The sequence below is a fragment of the Saccostrea cucullata genome, unplaced genomic scaffold (genome assembly GCF_032062105.1).
Source record: "Saccostrea cucullata isolate Sc308-1 unplaced genomic scaffold, CSIRO_AGI_Scuc_v1 ctg3050, whole genome shotgun sequence".
Taxonomy (NCBI): domain Eukaryota; kingdom Metazoa; phylum Mollusca; class Bivalvia; order Ostreida; family Ostreidae; genus Saccostrea; species Saccostrea cuccullata.
Window position 1 is genome coordinate 154 of NW_026934445.1, and position 22,014 is coordinate 22,167.

At 33.6% G+C, this 22,014-nt stretch overlaps 1 protein-coding gene across 5 annotated transcripts in view; it reads right to left on the reverse strand.

Moving 5' to 3' along the window:
• Positions 1-1,389: 1,389 nt before the first annotated feature.
• LOC134240761 (uncharacterized) overlaps positions 1,390-22,014 on the reverse strand; it is a 51,595-nt gene continuing 30,970 nt past the window's right edge. For 4 of the 5 annotated variants that reach the window (XM_062722841.1, XM_062722842.1, XM_062722843.1 and 1 more), the window contains 2 exons: positions 17,473-18,000; positions 9,946-10,044 (listed from right to left, as the gene is read on the reverse strand). In XM_062722841.1, coding sequence (XP_062578825.1) covers positions 17,609-18,000 — 392 coding nt within the window. In that variant the 3' untranslated portion in view covers positions 9,946-10,044; positions 17,473-17,608. Of the gene's footprint in view, positions 2,156-2,446; positions 2,695-3,595; positions 3,776-4,557; positions 4,652-5,082; positions 6,247-9,945; positions 10,045-17,472; positions 18,001-22,014 lie in introns of those variants that run through there. The other variant, XM_062722846.1, reaches the window with a different exon arrangement.

Here is a 22,014-nt window from a genome sequence, read left to right on the forward strand (position 1 = left end):
GTCATATACATAATATGTATATATAATGACCATTTTTCCTTTTTTCCGTTGGAGCTTCTCTTAATACAAGATTGACTGTATTTTAGACTTCATAGGAACCAATTATTATAATATCATACTTTTCAATATATGCAGTGAATAGATTGTATAAGAATTTCTTCATTCCACAATTTGATTACATGTATTAACGCCAGATCCTTGTGTCAGAAAAACTGCTTCTTGGGATAGGAATTTTCTTAAAAAGGAAGAAGATTCAGTGCTTATTACAGTATGTAAAACTATGGCAACAGTTCAAATGTCTGTTGTTTAGGAGAAAAGAAAATTCTGAAAAAAAAATTATTATTTTCATGGTTTTCGCCCCATTGACAAAAAAGTTTTCAAATTTTGTTCACTTTCACCCATAGATCGAAAAACGATTACTGTAGAGGGGATTAATTTCATTGATTGTAATTTTTACGTTTTCCTCTTTTTTGACTCAATCACTGTTTTTTGAATTCACGTAATTGGTATATATTAAAAATTTCCTCCCTTATCTTTACCTATGTTCAGATGTTAAGGGTTGACAAAGGACAAAAACAGACAGGAAGGTCATCTGAAAAACTCAGGCGACGTAACAAATGGCAGCTGTTCTCATTACATTCATTCAGCCACATTATTCCACCATTATTTGTAGAATACAAGTTAATATCTAAAAACAGATCTAAACTAGAGAACTGACAAGTCAGTAAGGGCCCCATCATGGGGTAGAATTAAAAGGGCGCAGCATATGATGGTGGGTAGTGGTGACTTCAATTCTTTCACTTATCATACCCATTTCACACATATTTTCGATTACCAGGGGGTCTGAGTTTTCCAGGGGGGTCCATGGTAGCTATTTTCTTGTTTTAGTATAGAATAGAATAGAATAGAATATTTATTCAACCAATTTGGGCCCACAGTGGAGCATACAGAACAGTGTCCAAAATCATCACAGTTATACATATACAAAACAGAACAAAACAAACATTGTATAATGAACAGAGAGTTAGCTATCTTCTTTTAGGATGTATAAAATGTACATTATAAGTATACTATGTATAATATCTGCAATATGCCTATATTAAACTATGTTGTTTTCTCTTATTAAAATTTGCATTTAAAAGTTGGCATAATAAAACAACAAACTCAGAATCTTCATTTGACATAATCCATGTAAACAGGTCAACATTGTTAAGAAGTATCAAATTAGGAAAGATTTTATCTAAAAACTCTCTTCTTGAGTCATTATAAAATGGACATTCTAGCAAAAAATGCAATTCATCCTCAGTATATACTTTTTCTTATCTGTTAAATTCCAGGGGGGGTCCTGACCCCCCCGACCCCCCCTCTAGATCCGCGCATGAAAGAAAATGCTTTTGATTTTCTTCAGAAGGAAAGCTTATTATTCCTAAGGGACTCATAGCAGCAATCAGTTTACTATGGAAACATCTTTAGCAGTTATCTCTGCCAATGCATTCTTATATAAAGTTAAGGAATCTACCCCACCACCCCAGTTCCGAAGCAGGTGACACAGAGAAACAAACTTAGCATCAAAATGTGTCTTTCTGCCTTTTGAACTAACATACCAAATTTGATATAAATTGGGCAACCATAAAAGTTATTAGCAAAAAACAAAAATGTTGATGGAAGAATGACAGACGGACAGCTAGACAGACAGACAGACAGACAGAATGGTTACTATTGGGCACCCGCAAATTCTTGCGGGGCCCTAAATATCGTTTTATTTATCGACCATTTATCAAAAAAGATAAATGAAATTTTCTAACCATGATAAAGCACAATTTATTTCAATATGTAAATAAATAATAAATGGATACATAAACTGTTAAATACCATTTGATATTAAGAAAATGAAATTCAATATCGAACTGTGGGGTATTTCACGTTATGTTGTCATGGGAAATTGAATATCCTGTTTGTCAACAAAAACCAGCACTTTAAAATATTGCACAATTTTTACAATAAATGTGACTGAATATCACCATTCACACAATCTTTTCTTTTCTCATAGAAATATTTGTTGTTGTCACATTAATATTGTAAATTTTCATTATCCACTCAGTTATATTTCACATATCCTTCTCTTCAAAACATCACCACTGAGTCTTAGAATGGCCTGAAAAGAAAGACAAATCCTATATTAAATAAAAAAAAATTGGTTATGTTAACAAAGATAATAACATAGGATATGTTTGTTTATAAACAATCATTGCTAGATATCAAAATGGTCCTATAATGTTTGACATAAGCTCTAATCCCTAATGAATGGTCACTCTTACTCTACAAGAGCAAATAAACGTTTTACAGTTGGGAGATGATCCACAATCACAATGAAAATTGTCTCATTTAAATTTCATTCACTGATGGACAGCAAAACAACCCTCGACGTATATTGCTTTTAACTCACCTTAGAAATATCAGCCCAGATTATGTTAAATACATCATCACTCATTACGGGGCTACTTCCTGGATCATGGCTGTATTTATTTCTATATAAACGGATTCTTTCTATGTCGTCACTCTCCGTGATGTCCACTATTCTAGGTTCCTTTCCCCATCCATTTCCAGGAGGATCGATGTCAGAGAAATTCCTCAACAATTTATACATGATGGTAATGTCCATAGATAAAGATGATACACTAGTGTTGGATCCACCTTAAAAAAAAATATTTAAACATACCTGTAGCTACAGTGATTAGATGGATAAAGTAGAAATAATGGTTTTAATCTTCACTCATTTATTGAAATTATCCATACACTTACATGTACAATGTAAAATTCCTTGGAAGTATATTGGGTTTTGAATTCAATTGACAATCACTAGCATTTTTTTTTTTTTTTTTTTTTTTACATTTTTTGTGCTCATTAAATACTGAAATATAACTGCATGTGTATCAGTGTTCTAAATCTTTCAGTTTCATAAACATGGATCAAAATAGGTTTTAAAATTGTTTGAAAAATTTCTAATTACATTTTGAATAAAATATGTACATGTACCAATGTTATTTTCGCCCGGCTTTATTTTTGCCCTTTCACACTTGCAAACAATTTGCCTTGTTTTAAGAAATTATACTGTATTCTTTGAATTCCCCCTTTTTAAATTCGCCCAACCGATATTAGGGTGGAAGGAGCAGAAAAAACAGGGGCAATAATTTCCTTGTATATAGTAGTATTTTAATGTTTTTGTGACAGATGGTTTCTTGAAATGTTTTTCTTACTAGTTACAATATTTTATTGAAAGAAAAAACATCAACACAAAGCAGAGTATTTCTTATAGTATATTTATTTCAACATGATCCAAATCATTAAATATAATTTTGTTGTTGTTGACATTTTGTGACTAATTTGGTATTGAAACCGTTTTAAGTAATATTCTCTCCTTTGGAACAGTGAATTCATTAAATTTGTTAATATTGAAACACCTGTTAAGAACTATACGCGGTATGCATGTAGGCATCTTTTTGCCCCTAATTGTCATATTTTGAAAAATTCTTGAAATGTGTTGTAATGCATATATTGAAATAAAAATCTTTAAAGAAAGAAAACCAATAAGTACCCTGTTGAGGAAAAAGAATCTCTAACTGGGGTGGTTGGAATCGGAACTGTCCTCTTCTCATGTCTGTTTCATTTTCTTTTAGAGTCTTTTCTAGCTCTTCTTTTGGGAAGAATTTATCAAAACAGATTCTTACTGCATCAGTTCCAACTTGCAATAACTTTAATATTTTGGCAAAATTATCTATATAATAGAAATACAGCCCAAGTATGTTAATTAATGACAATATGGTAGATTCCATTACCATGATTATTATAAAATGTTAATTAATGACAATATGGTAAATTCCATTACCATGATTATTGTAAAGGAAAATAAATTGAAATCATTCAAATACTTTTCCCCTCATCTCGAATAAAAAGTATACAATAATTTTAAATGGGGATTTACTTAATCTTTTAGGGTGAAAAAAAAAACATTACCTGTTCCTTATATAAATACGTAGAACAATAATTAGTAAAAAAAAATGTTCATGAACCTTACCTATTTTATGTAATTGTTTAAAGCTGATTTTCTTTTACACATGTACAGGAATTTGTATAGAGAGTACACAAAAAAAATAAAAGAAGGGGCGTCTGGTCTGACAAGTAATTTAATTTTAAAAGATTTATCCATAGGTCGCTTAAATGCAATATGAAGTTTTGAAATGGAAATAATAATGCCTCATAGTCTATTTCTAGAATTTTGAATCAATTAAAAGTTGATATACACAATTCATTAATAAACTTCTTTTTAACAAATATAAAATATCTATGGGAACTTTGTCATTTTTAATCAGAATTTACATACATGTACTTGAGTCTTGCATGATTGAAACATTTTCGCTGATTGGAAATATTTATCTGAGTGTACAACAATATATATTCCTGGTACATAGCAACTTACCCTCATTATTGTTATATAATCTGTGCTCGATGATTGTGTGAAAGGAAAAACGAATTTGATCTAAAAATTAATTGAGTTACCTTTTGGATTTGACTCACTTGATCCTGAACTCCCCGACAGTGAACATATATTGATACCTTTATCTTCAGAAGGCTGAGCTTCATCATCGTGTACCTTTAATATGTAAATATTGACACTAAAACTGTGTGCGCTCATTATGAATGATAATTTAAGATTAGATAATACTACACACAAAATTTCCTGAATGCACAGCCGTAAAACGATAGTAAACAAACACTTGCCTTACTCTCACATTATATGAATTTTACAATACAAATGAGAAAGCAATCAGTGTTTCAGTGAAATGACCAATTGTTGTATTGTTGCTCAAGACTACCGTTCTTGAATTGAAAAGTGCATATACATCTAATGCTTACTAGTCCCCCGAAATATTTAAAATTATTTAAAACACTTATTTTAACTAAAATGAATAACAATTACAATGTTATCACTTCCCCTAAAACTCATTATTTGAATTATGATTTGAAGTATAACTATATGTTGCACAATAATGTTGTATATTTACAAAATTTAAAATTGAATACCTGTATCCAATATTTGGTGATATCTTTTGATTTGATGTTATGCTTTCTCCCAATTGGACAGGAAGGACACTGGAAGGTAGGTTTTATAAATTCTGATTGGAGGATCACAGAACTTTCTTGGCTATCACAAAATCCTGTGGCTTGGCATTTGAATGCAATAGTAAATTTGGAGTCTGCATGGAATGTTTCAGAAAGAATTTTCAATATATCATCAATTTTCCTCTTTATTTGTTGACATGTTGATTTATCGACCTCTTCTTCAATTACAAACACTTGTAACTGAATTTCTGTTGGTGTCATACCAATCAGAATGTTATGGTTCTCAGAATGAAACACAGCTACTGTCTGGTAAAGGCATAGTTCATCATGACTTGAATTAAGTTCCCATGGTATTTGAATGCAAATAGCTACTAGGCGCTGGAAGATTCCAGCAGGAAGAGCATCAAAGACATAGCAGAGGATGGATGAGGCAGGGTAGGATGTAAAGCATTCCGCAGGAAATGGTTTCTTGTTCATGCAGGGTACATACCAATGTTTTTCATCCATTTTAGCCAGGAGTCCTAGCTTCTCCATGTAGCGCATGATATCTTCTTTGTGTTCCAGGTACCCGTTGTTGTTCATTTCCCATATCGCAGACAATAGTGTGTCACTCAGTTCTCCACTTTCATTAAATTTGTTCCATTGTGAGGCAAGCTTAAATAAATCCTCTGCTGCATGATTTTTATCTGTAATGACATTTTTGAATGCATCTGCAAACCATTGAGCATCAAGAATTATGATTCCTCCGAGGGGTTCTTGGTCAAAGTGTAAAATTTCTCTGATGTCATGGAAAAACTGCAGCATGGTGTTAATATCTTCTTGTGTTCCCAACTTCAATTCTTGTGGCAATGCTTTATTGAAAGCCAAAAGTGTCTCTTTGTCGACGATTTTAAGGGTTTTTTTTTCTTGGAAGAATTTTTCAAACATTGCCCAGGAGTATGGAAGTTTCTCTCCCCAGTGATCAAGATTTTTGACAACATCAACAACTGACAGCTTGATTTTTTCAATGCATTCGTTTTCATGGAATCCAACAGCAAACATCCTTTCCCTGTCAATATGCCTTTGCAGAGAAGCATCCTTTGTTTCCAAGCTCGTCCATATCTCACGAAAAAACTTTTCTTTCTCCTGGTAAAAAAGTGTAATCATGGTAATTGGGTATTAAAGTATTAGGCTAGCAGTCTATGTAAATATGAAATACTACCTTATACTAGCTAAAAATAGGTCCATGTGTGGGTGGATTGTGGGTGATCAGTATGTTGATGATTAATAATTATATTATATTTTTAAGAAGAATTCAATTTGTCCTGATATATGCATTTCTAAATATAATGTTGACAGGTAAATTTTATTCCTACTGAGCTTAAACACATTAATGCGCATTGGGATTAAGATTTAAACATGTCTGAATCATTCTCAAGCTACCTAAGCAAGCTAAGTAATGCTTCAATTTTAATATGATTATTAATATCATTGCTTTTCTTGAAAGGGTTTTTTTAATGTTTATCTTTAAAGCGAGCGCAGCGATGTGGTTGGAAGTGCCGTTCGTGTAGCGAGCTCAATAGCCTTACGTGTATGAATGGAGAAAATTCATATTGAAATCTACACATTGTTTCAAAAAGTCCACGTGAAAAAATTCCAAACTCCCAATAATAAGGGCCTTTGCAGTGCATAGCAACATGACTGCTTAAACATAACAAATTACTTGAATGAAAAAAAATTAAAAACAACAAATCAATGCAATCTCCAGGCCACAAAGCTTAGTAATCGTTTGCGTCCTATATGTAAGTCAACATTTTATCTGACATCATACTTTCGTCACTTCAACGTTTGGGTATTTTGGATTTTTGTCGGAAACTTCCGAGAAATTCGGAATCTCAATTGCGATACTTGGGAAGGATTTCTTTTTAGACGGGATCACGTAACCCCGTCTATTAGTTTACTGTCAGAGCCCTCAAAACAGAAGCCGTGGTGATAACACATGAATTAAATCTACGCGATATGAAAGAGTGCAGAAATTGTTTTGATCAAAATATAAACGTTCTGTATCAAACTGAAGAAAATGATATGAACTTTTTCTAAATCAAATAAATGAAGCCTTTTGTAAATGTAAACTCAAATATTAATTGTTAAACACAATAGTAAACAAAGTATTCTCCTGCGCAGTATTACCACTGCACACGCATCATCCCTTGTTTACTTCCGGAAAAAATATTAATTCAGACCGGGTGAAATTCGGACAGTTAAAAAAAGTTTCTAGAAATAGTAATTCTAGAAATTTCTACTTCAAATTAAATGAAAAACACGAATTTATATCATTCACAGTTTTGAATTAAGTATTAAGTGTATGTTAATTAAAAAAAAAATAAAAACTCGTTAAATAAATCACATTTGTGAGATCTAGCATGAAAATCATTTTGACCCCATATCTTTCAGTACTGTCTCAGTACTTTGATTATTGTTTTGTTTTAGAACATTTTTTCTTAAATGATGCTGTATATGAGTAGGTTAAAGATAGTGCATAACTGCGCTCGCCCCAACGGTCGCACCTTTAAACATATTATTTGTTTAAAGACATGAATGCCTATTCATCACATGTGCAAAGAAGCTAGGAAAAACAACACAATGGAGTTCAGTATTAATAAAACAAGATGTGTTTGTGAAACGTTGAAGCCCCCGAATGGCAACACAGCAAAGATTAATTTTTTTTTAATACAAATCTAATATGTTGGTACCAAAAGTAGGGTATTCTCACTGGGAATACACTTGTGAAAGATGAAAATAGGCCATAATTTTGATTTTTTTTATTTCATAAGAACAGAAATTTTCAAGGACAAGGTTATTGGTATCCATGAAATTGTACATACATACATACATACATACATACATATGTGAAGTATGGAAGCTCTAGCCCTTACTGTTCAGTCGAATCAAGTCAGGAAATGTTATTGATAGTTGACACATATATACAATACAACAGAAATAACATGAGCTGTGGTGAACCCTTTAAAGAGGTTCAGAAGTTATGGACAAGGCTAAAATTTTACAAAGTAGGCCAAACTCCAAGGTCAAGGTCAAAGCTCTTGCTATAAAATGAAAGGTATTGTCACAAGGAATAAATATGAAAAGTATGAAAGCACTAGCCCTTACCCTTTAAAAGGAATGGTCAAGGTTTTCTTTTAACAAGTAGGTCAAACTCCAAGGTCAAAGGGTAAAATTTCTTGGTATCCAATGACGGGTCTTCTCAGAGGATTACAAAAAAGAACTATGAGACCACTAGCCCTTAGCATTCAAAAGTTATGGGTAAAGATAATTTTTTTTCATAAGCACAAATTCTCCTAGGTCAAGGTCAAAAGGTCAAGGTAATTGGTGTTCAGAAAAAGGTCTTGCCACATAGAATATATATGTAAAGTATGGAAACCTTAGCCCTAACTGTTCAGAAGTTATGGCAAAGTTTAATTCTTTTCAAAGTAGGTCAAACTCCAAGGTCAAGGTAAAAGGTTAAAAACTCTTGCTATCAAATAAAAGGCTTTACCACAAGGATTAAAGTTACGAAAGTTATGGCCAAGGTTAAACTTTTTTCACAAGTATGGAAATCTCCAAGGTCAAAAGATCAAGGTTGTTGGTTCATGTATCCAACAAGAGGCCCAGGGGCCATAGCGCTCACCTGAGCACATCAGCTAGAAAAAAGCACATATCAGATCAGAACGAAAAGTTTACTGAAGGGGGGGGGGTGCTTTAATTTTAACCCTCCAGGGGTCATGATTTGAAGAAATTAGAATATACACTTTCTGAGTATAATTCAATATAAATATCACTAACCATGGCTTTGAAGTACTTGAATATAAGATTTTAAAAGGTTTCCCTATATATCCCTATGTAAAATTTTGGTAGGCTATTTTGGCCCCACCCTAGCCCCAGGGGGTCATGATTTGAACAAACTTGAATTTACACTACCTGAGGATGATTCCACATAAGTTTCATCTTTCCTGGTCCAGTGGTTCTTCAGAAGCAGATTGTTAAAGATTTTTCCTTTATATTCCTATGTAAAACTTTGGTCGGCGACTTTGGCCTCACCCTAACCCTTATGTCATGAGTTTGAACAAACTCGAATCTACACAACCTGAGGATGATTTCACAAGAGTTTCATCTTTCCTAGCCAAGTGGTTCTTGAGAAGAGGATTCTTAAAGATTTTTCCTAGTATATATTCCTATGTTAAACTTTAGTTGGCCACTTTGGCCCCACCCTAACCCCGGGGGTCATGATTTTTTAAATAAACTTCAATCTGCAGTTTCTGAGGATGATTCCACATGAGTTTCATCTTTCCTGGCCCAGTGGTTCTTCAGAAGAAGATTTTTCCTATATATTCCCATGTAAAACTTGGGTCGGCCATTTTGGCCCCACCCTTGCCCCGGGGGTCCTGATTTTTTAAATAAACTTCAATCTGCAATTTCTGAGGATGATTCCACATGATATAATCTTTCCTGGCCCAGTGGTTCTTGAGAAAAAGATTTTTTTTGAAATGCTTTTTTTTTTCTCTAATTCATAATTATCTCCCATTGGAAGAGTGCGTGGCCCTTTATTTGAACAAACTTGAATCCCCTTTACCCAAGGACATTTTTTGGCAAGTTTGGTTGAAATTGGCTCAGCAGTTCTTGAGAAGTTGAAAATGTGAAAAGTTTAGAGATAGACGGACAGACAGACAGCTAGACAGACGGACGCCGGACAAATTGCGATCAGAAAAGCTCACCTGAGCCAATGCTAAAAAACTTATTTGCTCCTTCGGCATATAAGAGCTAAACAAGCTTTCACACTTCTCTCAGATACCTCCTTTGTCTTTTGTTCAGCATGAGTGCCCACCAGTAAAACAGGTGCCTTCTCACTGCTGTATTGATGAATAGACTTTGTCCAGAATGTGAGATAATCTGAAAAAAAAATAAAAATCAACAGTTACACAACGATTCTGCTCGTCCAATTTAGTCCAACCCTACACCCTTGACTTAATCATTTAAAGAAAACTGAAAGTTCACTTATAAGCGGTTTAAATTATAATAAGATTGTTCTTATTAATTCCTACATGTATGTAAAACTTTGATCATCCCTTGTGGCCCCACCCAATCTAAATGTTTCCCATATATTCTTATGCAATACTTTGATCATACAATGTGGCCCAGCCCTTCCCCAAGGGTCATTTTTTGAATAAATTTGGATCTAAACCAAGGCCTCAACTACCATAGAGGCAAGTGAGGCAAATGCCTCACTAAATTTTTAGAGTTTTCTTAAAAGTGAAATAAGTTTTATATTGAAGTAATGAGCTGTGTGTTTTCGTACCTATATTTTAAAATTTTTGTTCATCTCACCAGATACCTCATTTTCATTTAGAACGCATGTAAAATATAATTCAAAATGTTTGTTTTATAATTATTGTTTGATTGTTAAAGATCCCTTCTAAGAATTCCTCCTATTGAGACACCACTACAAGTACTTGCCGGTAGAGGGCTGCAAGTTTTACTTGATTTACTGAAGATGTTTGAATAGTGAGAGATTTTGTTTGTGCCATCACTTACTAAGACATAGGATCTCGGTTTTTACAGTCTCATCCGAAGGACCGGTCTCTACATCCCGCTGTGGGGTTCGAACCCGCGATTCTAGGATCAATTCCTTAGTCTGCGACTCTAGAGCATATTCTCTTAAACCACTCCATGCAGAATTCAAAACGTAGAAAAAACTTTCTGAGATCTTTTTTTTTTTATTTTCTAACACCAGGTTTCAGGACCCCCCTCTCCCTGGAACCCACCATCACTGGCCATCAGGTACTACTGTAAACCAATTATTATACGCGTCATTTTGTACTGGCCATCAGGTACTACTGTAAACAATTATTATACGCGTCATTTTTTATTCGCGACTGACCGCTAAAGAACTTATCCACGACGATTAATATCCGCGAACGAGTGGTCACATTTTTTTTTATTTCCACGAGTATTTTTGAATCAAATTAAAATTTTGTATCTGGCCATAAACTAGGTAATATGGTAGCGTGATGTCTGCTTATGCATTTTTCAAGACATTCTGTGCATTGCGTCCATTTAAAATCTTATATCCGCCCCTAAAGTGGGTAAAATGTTTACCATGAGTATACTCCATATACACATTTTCACAACGCTCAGACGAAAATCGGGAAAAAATCTAGGAGATTTAAATTGATTTAAAACTCTCAATTGTTAAAGTGCGTCCTACTAATTGGGTTATCGACGCTTTCCAAAATCTGCATAGCCCAGGGGCAATTATAAATGGTTGGGACAGAGCAGGACTGGGCCATAATTAACCTTAATTAACCAGGCTACCTCAGATCTCGACTTGTTTGTAACAATAAATGAACAATAATAACACAAGCTGAAATGATTATTGATATTTTAATCATTTTTAGATTTGCCATTTGTTTTTATTTTTTCTGAATGTTTGAAATTAAATTTCAACTGCTTCTTGTACAATAACAGTAGAGTTCTTCCGTGATTTATTATTGAACCGTCAGGATCGGTATTGAAAAAAACGTCAAATAACTCTAAATAAAACATAATATAGGAATATAATGAGCAACTGGTTCGCGACGATAAATATCCGTGAGCAGAGGTAACTCGTGGAACTCGCGGATATTTATCGCACGCGTATAATACTTGGTTTACAGTACCCTTGCCCTGTCTGGGACTACGAATGCCGAGCACCCTTGCCTCACTAGAAATTTGAGCCTATTTACGGCCTTGTAAACTATCTCACAGAAATTCCATAAAATGTTAATATTTTCATACACATTTTTTAAGGTCAAGATCTATTTAATGAAAAGTGCCGAGAGATTAGTTAAAAATTATAGCTATATTAAGTATACAAGATATCCAAGTGATGCATTTGCCTGCACGTGCATGCCTATGCGCGCAAAATGATCTTTGTTCCGCACACCTACACTACACACCTATTAACCCTAAAAAGATTTAAGCTCAGTTAGATATACAGTTTCTGAGAACACTCACAGAAACAGAGTAAAAACAATGTGTTCCCAAACTCCCTTTGGGGAACATAATACATTGGCCTAGTATACCATTGTTCAAAGAGACGTTTTATAAGGCCAGAATTAAAAATATCTTTGTTTCCCCTAACCCGACCCTAAATTTTCAAGTTGGGTCGGTAGGTAGGTAAACAATTTTATTTTGTGACAGCAGCTTTGAAAATGCATTCTAAAATTTAATGGAAAATTACATTTATAAATAGGAAAAGTACGAAAGAGTGATCTGTAAACAAAATGCTAAGTGTCATACATATGCCGTTTAAATCAAAATTTATGATTAATTTACAACTGTAATTTAGATGAACTTGTGAAATATCTCACGCCAGAGTACGTTTATATAAATCAAATAACAAAAGACAAGATTCTCAAATTCTCAAAGACTGGACATCCGAATTCTCAAAGACTGGACATCCGAGTATATTTTTACAAACCTTCAATCATCCTCCAGTGCTTATAGACAGTCAGTGTACTTTTTTGAGGGCCATGAGATTTACAGTGGTTCTAGAGCATTTTGGTGTTACGACGTACAGTACCCGCATCGTTATTCTTTACAGGATACACGATACGATAGGATACACGCACGATACGATAGGATACACGCACGATACGATAGGATACACGCACGATAGGACAGGATATACGCACGATAGGATAAACGCAAAACACGATAAACGCAAAACACGATACACGCAAAACACGATAAACGCAAAACACGATAGACCTGATAAACGATCTACACGATAGGATAAACGCAAAACCTGATAGGATTGTTTTAAAATGCGGAACGTTTTTTGACAAGACGAAAAGATTATTTTGAATTAAATTTAAAGATTAAAGATTATTTAAATTAGATTATATTTTAATTTAAATACTCGCAGAGCTTCAAATCTAAACTATAAAGTACATTTAATTATTATAAAAAGAACCTGAGATTTAATTTTACAAAGTTGTTTATCTATATATATATATTTAAAAAATGACAGTGATTAAATGGATTTTTATGAAATGGAGACATGTATTTTTTTTTAATTTCTTCTCAAGTGTGTGAATTTTGAAACTCTATCAATAGATTTATTTTTTTATGAATAATATACATTTTGATTTTCTATTTAATTAATTTATCTACAGGAACCAAGTTATTTCACGGAAGAAATTTACGCAATAAATTAAATATTTGTATTTAATGTCTAAAGCTTACAATCTGCGATGTATTCAAAAATCGCAATTAAATATTAATATCTTAGAAAATAATACAAGTAGAAGACTGGCCTAAAGAAAGGTTTAAAGAAAATGGCTTTAACAAAATTAATAAATTTAACATGATAGATCTATCAAGAACGAAACAATTCAAGAAATTAATTTTTTTGAATAGAAATCTAAATAATCATTAAAATAATGGCTATCTGCATGTATACATGTACATGTAAACTGTGTCATGAGAATATGAATCTGCTACAACTGCACATGTACGTTTGCGCTAAGCTCTGAATTATGTACATGTAATCATTTAACATTAGAGATACTTAAAACCTCGTATTTATTAACGAACATTGAATGGTTAAATACTTTCTTCTTTACAATACAAAACAGAAAAATTAATAAACAAATATTAAAAGAGTGAAATGCGACTTTTTCGACTAAATAATTATAAATCACTGCTATTAAACTCTGTGTGTACTGTTTCTAATAATAACAAAAAATAGGTTTAATTCGGAAAATGAATTATTAAACCTTAAAAATCATTTTACACTGACCCGGTAATCTCATATTAGGCACATTCGAAGGGCGGTATTTTTAAATTCTGCAACCAATTTAAAATTAGATAAACAAGATCTAACCAATTAGCCAAATATAATATTGAATTCTTAAATAAAGTTACATACGTATGGAATAAAATCGATTACATGTAATACAATAAATTGCATTGATTCGGTGTATTTATTAGTTTTGCATGGTTACGGCGGATCAGACGACTCCTTTTGTTTTATTTCTATAGTTAGATACCGTTAAAAAAAATATTGCGAGCTAATTTTCATAGTTTAGAATGTTAGAACTATTTCATCCGTTTCTACGATCGATGAAATTTTTTCCTAGAATTAATTTTGTCCGTTTTACGTAGAAAACCCGATGACCCGATATTGCACGTACCATAAGTGCAGTGTATTTTTTATGTTTATTAAAAGACTTATTTACGTAAAGATAATGGAAACATTGTACGAAATAAAAAAGAATCAACGGAGTGAGTTTAAGGACTTCATTTCATTAAATTGATTTATTTGAATTTTCATTCAACAATCAAGATGATTTTTTAATCCATAAATCGGACAATTATTTAATGTATTTTGAATTAAATCTTTGATAAAATTGTTCAAACAAGTTGGGAACAAAATCCCGAAAATAAGTAGATGCGTTTTATTAGAACCAGGTAGTATTTGAGGTTACTAATTGTCCCCCGGTGAGAAATCAGTACAGGTATGTTGACAGTGATCACACACACACGGGCCGAGGTGTTAGTTAGGGAAGAAGGGGGGGGGGCGGTTGACCGCAAAGGAAGACAGTGTGCTAATTAGAGAGCTACACATACGTGTCAGTTTTCTTGTAAGGAAAGGTCTTCGATTTATTTTGATTTTTGGCATCCCGATGGATTATATTTTGAGTTTATTTCCATGCCGAAAAGGTAAGCTGTTAAAATACTTCATGTTTTCCCCTGTACATGTATATATTTTTATGCTATCTAATGCCAGATAAAATTAATGAAAATCTATTTTAAAGTAACAGCCATGGAGTGATAAATTAGGTAGAATATTTTCATTGATTATATTTTATAATTTTGATTTCTTTTATTAATTTAGACATATGTTGAGGAATTTATAATTAGCTTTACAAAAATAAGTTTAAAATTTGAACGTATACGGCCAAAATCGTTGTTTAAATCATCTGGATCATTGTCTTATGTTATATTATATTTGTAACATCAATACTTTAAATAATTGTGCATCCATGCAGGTCAGACGCGTAAACATATTTCTAACGTAATCAGACGATAAACAAGGAAAAACAGAATATTGCATGAAAAAAAGATACATGATTTCAATATGCTGCTTATTATTTATTTATTTGCTTTTTGTCTACGCGAACATCGTAGCTTACCAAAAATCTTTTTCCAGTAACTCCGATTCATTTGAGAAATTATTTTTTAAAGAAATATACCAGTTGATCGATCTTCTTATAATTTCATTTCCAAAAAGTTACTGTTTAAATTTTGACAGTTACTCTCTGCTTTACCATGATATAATTGATTATTTATTTGATTAATTATTTATTAATAAATCAATTTATTCATTCATGAAATACACGATTAATTATTTTTTTCCTTTTACGCTTTAATATTTCTTATATCGATAAAGAAAGGGATTAAACTTTATTTTCTCTTTTTCGGTTGAATTAATCTTATTTTTATTAACAAAACGAAAAAGGAACTCGGAATAGCTCAGTAGTTTCTTTACATAGTAAGGATAAAAAGCGAGGGTTTCCGAATATACACGATAAACGCAAAACACGATACACGAGAGAACCTGATAAACGATCTACACGATAAACGCAAAACACGATAAACGGAAAACACGATAGAAAACGCAAAACCTGATAAACGGAAAACACGATACGATAGGATACGATAGGATACACGCACGATACGATAGGATACACGCACGATAGAACACGATAGATTTGTAAAGAATAACGATGCGGGTACTGTAAGTAGCTATACTTTAAATCACAGGTTTAAATACCAATGAGGAACGGTGAGAACGGTCCTTCAAAAGGGACCATAAAAACTTGTCCAGTGTCACAGAAGATGCTGTCTCAAAAAGATCCCACTGCTTAATGGCAAAAAAGGGCTTACACTGTATTACGTCTAAATTTTTGAGCAATGGGGAAATGTTCAAATGTCGTCCCAACAAATCTCAAAGGGATTAAAAGCAAAGAAACAACCAATCTTTAAGGGTCTAATTAAAGAAAATGACACTGGACGTCTCGAGAAGCTGAATTATATTTCAAAACTATTTGAAAAGAGTATTTAAACAATATTTAAATTAACCAAACCGAATCTACAAATGATTAAAATGCTATATAAAATGATGTCATACATGTGTAGTCAAGAAGTTTAACCCGTAAATGAAGGCATGAAAAAGTACAACTGAATTATATTTCTCAGGATGAATATGCACACATAGATATCACAACCCCTATGATTACATAATGACATATTGTTAACAAGAAACGTAGATGAATTGTTTATTAGATCAAAACTCAAATTAAATAAAATGCACATCTCGACGCTATTTTGTTGCCATCAAATGCTTGAAAATTACAGTAGAACAATGTCGGCTGTTCTGATAAAAAAATTAAAAGCTGATTTTGATGAAATTTATTTTATAAAACTTGGTTGACAATAAAAATAATTTTTGAATCATGTTATTTAAAAAATCTTTCCAGTCGGCAAGTTTTAGTTGGGTCGGTTGCGTTAGGGGAAACAAAGGTATTTTTTATTTTGGCCTAAGTCCTATCGTGTCGATAAAAATTTGAGTTTTTTTCACGTGATATGCATACGTGTACATAGCTTTAGCAGGTAGTATATATTAGGTCCTTGGTTTTAGACAGCAGGAGAAAGTGTGCAATTATTATTTAACCCCTCATCAGAAAGTGTTTTATGTATATATATATGCAAAAGTCAAAACGTTTGTACGATATTCGAAGCAACTGTTAATCATCTAAAACAACTCCAATATGACTAATTAAAAAGTTAACGCACAACACATGAATGGCCATAGCATTAGCTCTTTTAACCTTTGATATGGAGATAAGTATGAGTATTCAAGATCAAAAGAAAGAATACGAAAAAGGAGCAAAGCAAACATGGACCTCCAAAACATCAGAACTGGGATCAGGTGTCATGGAGGACTGAACATTCCATGCCCATCAGTCATACCCGCTGTGTGCTCCTTGTCATGATCGGGAAATTAGGGAATATCCCTTGCCAATTCAGTGTATAAATATGGACTAACAATTAGTGAAAAACTAATCAGTTTTTGGACTCAATTATAAATTATTTTAGCTATAAACAAGATTATTGTATCTGCCATAGAACTAACGAAATTATGACTTCAAATGAGACTGCTTATCAATTATAAAATTACAGCAGAAAGTAATGCATGATTAATATACATGTGCTTCAATAGAAGCAAGACAAATGCATATAATAAACACTAATCATGTAATAAAAACATACCTTTATGTGTCCATCCTTCGTAAATGGAACCTTCCTGGCTACAGACTTCTTTTCCAACCTTATCATCAAACTTCTTCTCCATATTCAGCACCAGAATGAAGAAAGCACGAGGACTAAGAAATATCTGGTGTGAGGCTTAATATGAACACTGCCCTGCAAAGTCAGTCATGGTTATTTTTTTCTCTGGATCACCCGATACATCTTTGGAAACTCGTAAAATTCCTGATAATTCTGATTTCTCAGGAACATTTTGTCTGCCGTCTTCAACTACTTCCTTTTTCAGGAAGGCAGCAGCTTCATTTCCTTTACGCGACTCAGCCGAATTCAAGCTCTCATGTTTCATTTCTTCATCACTGGACAATTCTTTATCACTTGTTCTACTGCCTATCTCCGTTTGAAATCCTTTCTCTTCAACATTCAACTTTTTCTTGTCACCAAATAAAACTGCAGGCTGTTCTGAATTACTCTGTTGTTCGCTTGATTCATCAATTTTAACTTTAAAGCGTTGTTTTTGGCTTGATGAATTTACTGCAAAACAAAAATTACATATTTGAATTTTTTTCTTTTTAAAGTAATATATGCCGTATGAATGCCGATTTGTATGTAAAACAAAATGATCAAATGATTTGAAACACACAAAGTGTAATGGAAAAATAATATTTCCACAAAATTTAACTATAAAACTCTTTGTAATAACAGAACAATAAAGCAATATTTGCAAACAAGAATTCAGTCTTTTCATGAATATTGAAAAAGGAAGTGCGTAAACAGTAGGTCTAAATATAGACACGTATGTCCACGGGAAATTATAGACAACGAGGCATGTTGCATTTTGACAACGATTATTAATAAAAGGTTAATATGCGTCATGAATAATTTTCATCTGTTGTAACACAGAGTATAGATGGTTGATACTGATTACATTTAAAGATAAGTTATATTTAATAGTAACACGCCATCCATGTCAAAAGTGAGTTTTATCTCAAAGGGCTAACCTAACTTTCCTGACGCTGTGCTTGTTTATCAATCAAAAAGTAGCGACAGCGTCACGTGGTGGATTTACTTAAAAATAGACATTATTTTCCTTGCAGGATAATAAATAATTATAATTTGATAACTTTAAAATGAGTTTTATTTAAATGGTGTAATTTACAGCATTTTCGTAACTTTTATGGTAATCAAAATATATAAATTTCCAGCCGTATTTTAAAATGGCGCAAGTTATAGAGTATATTACTTTAATCATTCTATTAATTTCTTTAAATTCAAACATAAATTTTGAACATCACTAGTTTAGCTGATCCAAATTATTTCATGAAATTTAGAACAAGTCAGACATGAAGGTCATCTCTCTCTCTCTCTCTCTCTCTCTCTCTCTCTCTCTCTCTCTCTCTCTCTCTCTATCCTGTACATGAATTAATTAAAAGAGTTGTTCAAGATTATAATTGAATTATTATAATTTTTATTTATTCAATGACATTGGTTTAATTTTCAAGGTCATGATTCAGCTCATTCGAATATTGCTAAAACTAGACATTCAAAGTTTTTATGTCACAAATTTAATCAAGAGGACCAGGGGCCACAGCGCTCACCTGAGCACATCAGGCTTGAATTAACCCCACCCCCTCCAGGTGTTCATCATTTGAACAAACTAGAATCTACACTACCTGAGGATGATTCCATATAAATATCACTAATCATAGCTTTGAAGAACTTGTAAAGAAGATATTAAAAGGTTTCCCTATATATCCCTAAGTAAAACTGGGGTCGGCCATTTTGGCCCCAGAAGTTATGGAGAAGAAGATTTTTAAAAAATTTTTATATATATATTCCTGTGTAAAAATTTGATCGGCCATTTTGGCCCCAACCTACCCCCGGGGGTCATGATTTGAACAAACTTGAATCTAGGCTACCTAAGGATGATTCCACATGAGTTTCATCTTTCCTGGCCCAGTGGTTCTGGAGAAGAAGATTTTTAAAGAATTTTCCTATATATTCCCATGTAAAACTTGGGTTGGCCATTTTGGTCCCACCCTTGCCCCGGAGGTCATGATTTGAACAAACTTGAATCCAAACTACCTGAGGATGATTCCACATGAGTTTCATCTTGCCTGGCCCAGCGGTTCTGGAGAAGAAGATTTTTTAACAAGAGGCCATAGTTTATTTGATGCCCTGTCCCATGAGCAAAAAAAAGAATTTCAAAGAATATGTGTATTTCACTAAATAATCTACATATCCCTTCCATTAACCCCTGGTCCGGAGGCCAGGAAATTCACAATAATACTTGAAGTTACCTAAATGTACATACAAGTAACACAAAATCTCATTTCTCTATGTCTTTTGCACAGGTGCTTGTGTTGTTTTGAAAAGGGCAGATGAGGGATTAGGTGCAAATTAGCGAATTTACTGTTTGTGTGTAAAGTACATTGAATATTGTCAATTTCTAAACATGGAATGTTTCATGTGATGTTCTGATGTCTGAAAGAGTTTCTTAATATTTCTCACAACAAATCATCTACAAATATGGCTTTTTCACTTTTTAAAGTCTTCTGAGAATAAAAAACAAGAAGTATGTAAAGTTACAAATAAAATTTTTAATAAAGTTTTTTAAAAACATATTTGGAGTGTTAGGAAAAATATTTAAAATCATTTGAAACTAGAAATATGTCCATAGGACATGAATGCCCCGCCAAGGATATATCAGTAAAGCAACATGAAAGTTAGTATGTGTTTAAAATTTGATCAGAATATCCAGAATAGTTATGCAGCTGAATTGCTTGTTTGGAAAATATAGGTCAGATCCAGCATTCGAAGCAAGTCTGGTAGTGTCCATCCCTAGATGCATCATCCATGCAAGTTTGGTTCAGGTAGGGCTTATAGATACTTGGGAATGAAAATATAGGTCAGATCCAGCATCCAAAGCAAGTCAGGTATTGTCCATCCTTAGATGCATCATCCATGCAAGTTTGGTTCAGGTAAGACTTATAGTTACTTGGGAATGAAAATATAGGTCAGATCCAGCATCCAAAGCAAGTTTGGTGGTGTCCATCCCTAGATGCATCATCCATGCTAGTTTGGTTCAGGTAGGGCTTATAGATACTTGGGAATGAAAATATAGGTCAGATCCAGCATCCAAAGCAAGTTTGGTGGTGTCCATCCCTAGATGCATCATCCATGCAAGTTTGGTTTAGGTAGGACTTATAGTTAGTTGGGAATAAAAATATAGGTCAGATCCAGCATCCGAAGCAAGTTTGGTGGTGTCCATCCCTAGATGCATCATCCATGTAAGCTTGGTTCAGGTAGGACTTATAGTTAGTTGGGAATGAAAATATAGGTCAGATCCAGCATCCAGAGCAAGTCTGGTAGTGTCCATCCAAAGTTTCATCATCCATATAAGTTTGGTTCAGGTAGGGCTTATAGTTACTGTGAAATGAAAATATAGGTCAGATTCAGCATCCGAAGCAAGTCTGGTATATTGTCCATCCAAAGATGCATCATCCATGCAAGTTTGGTTTAGGTAGGACTTATAGTTATTTGGGAATGAAAATATAGGACAGATCCAGCATCCGAAGCAAGTCTGGAAGTGTCCATCCCTAGATGCATCATTCATGTAAGTTTGGTTCAGGTAGGGCTTATAGTTACTTGGGAATAAAAATATAAGTCAGATCCAGCATCTGAAGCAAGTCTGGTAGTGTCCATCCCTAGATGCATCATCCATGCAAATTTGGTTCAGGTAGGGCTTACAGTTACTTGGAAATGAAAATATAGGTCAGATCCTGCATTCCAAGCAAGTCTGGTAGTGTCTATCCCTAGATGCATCATCCATGAAAGTTTGGTTCAGGCAGGGCTTTAAGTTACTTGGGAATGAAAATATAGGTCAGATCCAGCATCCGAAGCAAGTCTGGTAGTGTCCATCCCTAGATGCATCATCCATGCGAGTTTGGTTCAGGTAGGACTTATAGTTTCTTAGGAATGGACATGCTTTAAAAACTTTAACCTGGTCACTCTTCTGGAAAATGTAGGTCAAACCCAGCATCCGAAGCAAGTCTGGTAGTGTCCATCCCTAGATGCATCATCCATGCAAGTTTGGTCCAATTATGGCTTATAATTTCTTAGGAATAGACATGCTATAAAAACTTTAACCTGGTCACTCATCTCGAAAATGTAGGTCAGATCCAGCATCCGAAGCAAGTCTGGTAGTGTCCATCCCTAGATGCATCATCCATGCAAGTTTGGTCCAAGTAGGAGCTTTTAGTTCCTTAGGAATGGACCTGTTCCAAAATCTTTTACCTGGTCACTCGTCTTGAAAATGTCGGTCAAATCCAGCATCCGAAGCAAGTCTGGTAGTGTTCATCCCTAGATGAACCATAGCTCTCATCAATATCTATCAGCATATGAAGTTTGATGAAAATATCTTGGATAGTTTCTTTGAAACTTAGCTTTGAACAGAGCTAAACACAAAGTGTGACGGAGGGACGAAAGGACGGAAGGACAGAAGGACGGAAGGACGGAAGACGGACATGACAAACACTATATGCCCCG